General features: G+C 38.0%; 1 protein-coding gene across 1 annotated transcript in view; it reads right to left on the bottom strand.

The window, feature by feature from the left end:
* Window positions 1-1657: 1657 nt before the first annotated feature.
* GAD1 (glutamate decarboxylase 1) overlaps window positions 1658-6400 on the bottom strand; it is a 40119-nt gene continuing 35376 nt past the window's right edge. The window contains exons 15-17 of the mRNA XM_081261284.1: window positions 5240-5347; window positions 3856-3945; window positions 1658-3088 (exon numbers count right to left, since the gene is read on the bottom strand). Coding sequence (XP_081117410.1) covers window positions 2915-3088; window positions 3856-3945; window positions 5240-5347 — 372 coding nt within the window. The 3' untranslated portion in view covers window positions 1658-2914. The remainder of the gene's footprint in view (window positions 3089-3855; window positions 3946-5239; window positions 5348-6400) is intronic.

The raw sequence follows: 6400 nt of genomic DNA, 5'->3' as shown, positions 1-6400 counted from the left end.
GTCCTGATGCACGGGGTTCTGAACAACTATTGCATTCAGTCTGGCATGATAGTGCCAGGTCGAAGTAACTTGGGCGTTACCCCTGCTAGGATAATAAGGCGTCGCTCCAGGACTAGACGTCACCCACTGGGGTTGAGTTACACTCACCTGCTCCTTTGTAATCCTACCCCTTTGCCCTTTTGGGGATAGAATGTTCCATGGAACCTCTCCTTGTGTGTCTCCTATATAAGAATAAAGAATTCCAGTGGCTCTCTCTCTTTCCATGGACCCCGAAGTTCTCAGAGCTGTCCCTGGATTATTGAAAAGTTACTTCTGTGTGCTTGTGTGCTTTCTTCTTTGCCATTTTCTTAAGTTATTGGAATAGTCAGATTTTGTGAGCCCAGCATTAAGTCACCAGCTAGGGTAGATGGCGATAGATAACATTATTTTTATTCTTTATCCTATGTATGTGTGTTAAAAAAATGCTCCTTATATAATCTGGGATGACTTTAAATAAAAATGATCCCACTCAAGAGGAGTGCCTGAAGGGGAGGGACTCCCAACTAAGGTCCGGACAGCAGAGACTGCTACAGATTCAGGACAAAGGGTTTGTGTCCTAATTGGTCACCAGAGGAGAGACCTTGACTGCATCCAAGGTGAAGGACTCCAGTGGAATCCTTCCAAAGTGCATCATGCAAAAGTAAACTAAAACCATACATTACAATTTGTAGAGTGTTTCATTTTATTTCTCTCATATATATATGTTGTAGTTGGGCACGATACCTTTATTTTATTTATTTATTTTATGTGGTGTTGAGGATCAAACCCAATGCCTCACATGTGCTAGGCAAGCACTTTACTGCTGAGCCATAAACCCAGCCTGAGTGCTTCATTTCTTTAAAAAAAAAAGTTGATAATACCATATGTCAGCAAGAATATGTAGTAAATGAAAAATGTGTGCATTGTTAGTGAGAATGCAAAATGGTGTAGCCACTTTGGCAGATGGCTTAACAGTTCCTTATACTCTTACCATATAATCTAGGAATCCTATGCCTGGCAATTTACCCAAGTCAAATGAAACCTTTGTTCACACAAAACATTAGTATGCAGTGAATATGAATTTGTATGAATAAGATAATATTTATTATAACTTAATAGAATATCATAGAAATTTGGCTCTATTTTCTAATAATTCAACTCCAAAATACATTTCCTGAGGAAATGAATTAGGACTATTATACAAGAAAATGCAGTAAGAAGGTATGAGTCTGTGATCTTACACACATTCAGAGACCACTGACACCAAATGATATATGGTCCTCACTAGAAAGAATGTGTGTCTGCCATGCACAACACTGTAACCTCAGTGCCCAGAACGGTGCCTGATATAGAGAAAGAAAATACTTGTTGAATGAATGGAACTCCAAGCTATAAATAGGAAAATGAGAAGTGGGATCAACTTTTCTTAAGGCTTGAACAGCAAATTTTATTTAACTAAAATCAATATAGATAATTGATTGTTTTTATAGATGAGGGGCTCAGGATCTATGACAACAGGTTGAATCTTAGCTTAATGAAGACACTGAGCATCACCTAAACTTAGCTAGTGGAAAGTGAATGGGCTAAGTAAAATTATAACTCAAAATCTTTCTTTATATGAAATACAAGTGGAAAGAAATATTTTTCAAATTCTCCATGGAGAATATATTTATTTACGTTCTTCTTGCATACTCTAAAACGCACAGTGTAGATTTCGTTTCTTCAAAAACAGTTGTGAAACTGGTAGTTTATCAGAGATCTTCAGAAGTTCTTCAGAAACATTGCCTTAGGTTTCAGCTAAGCGAGTCACAGAGATTGGTCATGAACAACTACAAAATTACAGGAGATCTAGTTATTTCCAGCAATTACTAGAAAAGCATTGAGAACACCAGACATACAGCCAGACAGAAGGCAAGAGAAGAGCAGATGTTTTTGAAGTAATAGGATATCAATATATATGACTCTATGTACAGTATCAGAATTCTTTTACAGACAGTACACTTATGCATAAATCATTATTTTAAGGGCACTCTAATATAAATACACGTCTCACTAATTTCAGTCTTTTCTCTTTGGCTCACAAATGCACGAAAATACCATAAACAGTATTCAGAACTTGCTTCATTAATATATAAATAAGATACATTACAAATGGAAAGAAAATACAAGATGCCTCTTTAACATGGTAAATCTCTGAATATAAATAAGCAATATTTCACTGACGTACAGTTAAACAGTATTGAATCATTACATATGTTCCCCCCACCCAAGATCAGACAACGGTAATATACACAATCTACACAAATCAATCTCTAAAAATGCAGCAATAGTACACTTGTAACAATGACTGCTACTGTTTTTCCCTAATAGGACACTAATGGGGAGGGTGTGATGCTTGTCATCTAGTAGTGCTTTTTCTCATCCATCATTCTTCAGGTCGGAGAAACTCTGACAGGGAGGTCAACTCCCATCACCAACATTCCCTTTGGCCCCTATGACACAGCATTTTGGAGACCATCTTTCCTGCCTTTGTTGGGCAAGCTGGTTTGCAATGTGTTTAACTCCTCAGTAACTGCTGAAAGTGAAGTTAATTCTCCTTGGGGCAGGAGACATGCTGTGTGCTAGTACTAAGCCACACTCACTATACATATATATGTAGAGAGAGAGAAGTATATATAACTGTACATATATACTGTGTTCCTAATGTGCAACTTTTTTTAAAAAAGAACATTATTTCCTGCTAACTCTAACAAGCTTAAAGTTGTAACAAGTATTCTTCAAGATATTATATTTTCCTTCAATGAAATGACCTATGTATTTCAGCAACTTATAGAGGTTTGTTCTAGAGTGTCAGAGGGGAAAGGGAGTCCCATCAGCTTATGTTCTTCGAGGGCGATTACAGATCCTGACCCAGTCTTTCTATCTCCTCAATGAGGAAGTCGATGTCTGACTGGGTGGCGCCTGGGTTTGAGATGACCATCCGGAAGAAGTTGGCCTTGTCCCCCTGAGGCTGGTAGCCCACCATGGTTGTGCCCGACTCCATCATCAGGGCTTTGATCTTTGGAGCCACCTTATAATGGAAAACAAAACAAAACCCAAACCCGATATTAACACCTTCTCTTCTTAACAGTTCAAACCAACTGGCTTTTCACCATTTGTGTCTACACTGATATAAGCACAAAGAAATATTTTATATCAGGTGTGTTTTGTGGCTAATATCTAATGACTATTTAAGCCTGCCTCATCAGTCATAAGATCCCTCAGAAAGTACGGGGTGACTAAATTTTGAAAGTCAGTCATGGAACAACAAAAATAAAAATAAAGAAAAACAAAGACAAATTAAGGCTTCTGCATAGGAGCTCAGGATACTGGGTTGAACACATATTTGCTCCATAGTTGGATAAATAAAATATTACATAAATATATTACTAACAGCTCTGGATAATAGATAAATACAGAAATGAACAGTTGAAATGAATCAACATTAGAGTAGACTTAGACTTAGTAAAAAGGTATCATAATGGATATAGTTTCATGTCAAATGTTCCTAGAAATATGTCTATCATTCACTTGCTCTGCATAGGGTTCTTGTAATGGAGAATGCCATCCTAAGGTGGGATGCATTCTTTAGAGCTTCCTGTTATATCTGAACTGCAGCAAGGGCTCAATTTAGACCTGAGAACAATGTAACAAGATGGCTCACCAACACCCATCACTGGAAGCCCATCCCAAGTCTTTATTTTTCATTTCTTTCTCATTAGAAAGGCACATTAGAATGAGGATGTCCTGACCAGAGAAACTGCAAAGAATTAGATGAGACAAAAAATAGGTCCATACCCTGTGCAATTTTTCCTGTCGCTCGGGGCTATCTGGAACACCTCTGAGGCTTTGTGGAATATACCAGAAACATACGTTTGTGTGCTCAGGCTGCAAAGATTTTAGCAAAGAAAAGATAATTAAGAGAAAATGAAAGAAAACTGTTCCCAAGCCCATATGCACCCTCAATGGAAGTTTCTCAGTCCAAAAAACGAGGACTAAATGTCTGTCTCAAGACCCTGTTACTTCTACATATATGAGTCAGAAAAAGCCTGGTTTATCCAATTCTATCTCTTAGCAGAGCTTCTCCCTGCAATCAATTTTCTAGATAACTCCAGTTACCACTTTTAAACACTGAAATATTAATATTAAGTACATTAAGGTAATTGAAAAAGAAGGTTACTATTCATCTTGCCATTTGGAGAGGCTCACATACAGAAGATCTTTGAAAAATAATTTAGTTTATTGATACTAAATAGTTTGTTTTTGATGCTTTCACTTTCCTCCCTAGTTGCTGTTTCCAGCACCACATCTGCCAGTGACTGGCTTGAGACACTGCATTTGTTGTTTTCAATCTGCTAGTAGAATGTTTAAAATAATGCAAAGAATCAGAATAAGGTCCCATGGGTGAGATGCCCAAATACTAGACCATTGGTTTTAACTGCTCAGAGCTTTTTCTGTGCTCATTTGGGGACTCTCAGATGTTTTCCTGATAGTTGAGGTTGCCTGATAAACAGGCAAAAGTGAAATGTAGGTGGTGTTGTATACTCTGGGTTCCGAGTGGATTTTCTCTTCGTAGCACTGGCTCCAATTTCATCTTTCTTTATTCAATGGGATCTCCATTAGGGAACAGAGTATGTGTTTTGGCCAATACTGTATAATCCAGTCCCTGGCATGGGTCTGGAATGTGGTAGGAGCTCAGTAAACACTAGTATGATAAATGCTTTACTGTGTGAAGTCAGGGTATAAACTCAGGGAAAAGACAATTTTATCTGAATCCTTTATTCTACACAGAATAAAACAGAATCTCATTTTAGAATTGGTCTTGGTGGGTAAACATATACCCATCCTAAGAGATCCCATTCTAAGCTTCTTGGAATTGAGAAACACTTTATCATAGAGGTCCAGTACATTTTCATCTGGATGATGAAAAATTCAGACTTCTATGGAAAGACCTCTAGTATGCAAAAGGCTGGCTGAGAGTGACAGGATTTTAAATGAAGTAAAGGGGGGAAAGTCAGTGCAGTGCTACCAGAAGAAAAGTTCATGAACGTGGAGAAATTAAATGAACAGTGCATACGAATGAAAATTCAGAAGCAGCTCATGGTGATGTGGGAATAATGGCTTTGGAAGATTCCTGCAGTGGTTTTCTGGAAGTGCTGTGCATTGGTCCATAACAACTTACCTCACCATCGAAAACCATCTGAAATTCTTCTCTGTTTTTAATCTTGGTGTAGAGATATTCAGCCAGTTCTAGACATTTGTTGATTTGATTTTCAAATCCCACTGTGCCCTGTTTTTAAAGAAAAAGGTCATAGTTGTTGATGGTAAGTTGTATTTCCCTGGGATGGGCATTTGTCCTTGTCTATGTGGAATATCAAAAGGAGTGTTCCTGGATGGAGATAGTCAGGAAAAACCATCTAATTGAATAAGTACAGCTTTTTCAAAGCTCTGAGGACAGTAAGATGAAGTGGGCTTGCTTTCTCTCTTGAAGACACTCTCGTCTCTGGGAAGTTATTCTCAATAGGGCTTTGAGCTTCCTGCTAGTTATTCATAACCTCAACTTGATGCCCATTTCTCATTTCTTTAGGATAGTGCTACTCAAAGAGTCATATCTGGACTGAGGCCAGTCCACAAACCATAACCAGTCCAGGATGACATGAGTTATAGACATCGGAATTAGGCATTAAGAAACTATTAAAGACATTCAACAGAGTAATTTTATGCATATTGACTCTAATGAAAATATTGGCTTATATTTTATATGTTCTGTATTTCATTTTTCCAGCAATTATTTTTTTATTTGTTCTAATTAGTTGCACATGACAGTAGAATGCACTTTGATACATCATACATAGATGGAGTATAATTTCTCATTCCTCTGGTTGTACATGACGTAGAATCCCACCTGTTGTATAGTTATAGTGTACATAGGGTAATAATGTCTGATTCATTCTACTATCCTTCTTACCCTCATACCCCTCCCCTCCCATCACTCCTAATCTAAAGTAACTCTATTCTTCTCTAGCCCCAACCCTTATTGTGAATTAGCAACCGCATATCAGAGAAAACACTCAGCCCTCAGTTTTGTAGGACTGGCTCATTTCACTTAGCATGATATTCTCTAGCAATTCTTAATTGTAACAGTTCATGATAGGTTACAGATCAAACAGCTGGTTCTTAAAAGATTACTACCTTAGAACCCATCTTCCCCAGCCAAGTCCTGACCAAACACATTCCACACTCTTGCAGGCAAGCTACCTTTTACCTAGCACAGAATTATTCCTTTTCAGTGACAGGCAGGCAGGCAAAGTGGATGGGGAAAGTCATTGGTCTCAGTTCCTGC

This window comes from Spermophilus citellus (assembly GCF_964194105.1).
Source record: "Spermophilus citellus genome assembly, chromosome: 11".
Lineage (NCBI taxonomy): Eukaryota > Metazoa > Chordata > Mammalia > Rodentia > Sciuridae > Spermophilus > Spermophilus citellus.
Note: the sequence above shows the minus strand (reverse complement) of the source record. Positions and strands in the feature narration are given on the sequence as shown.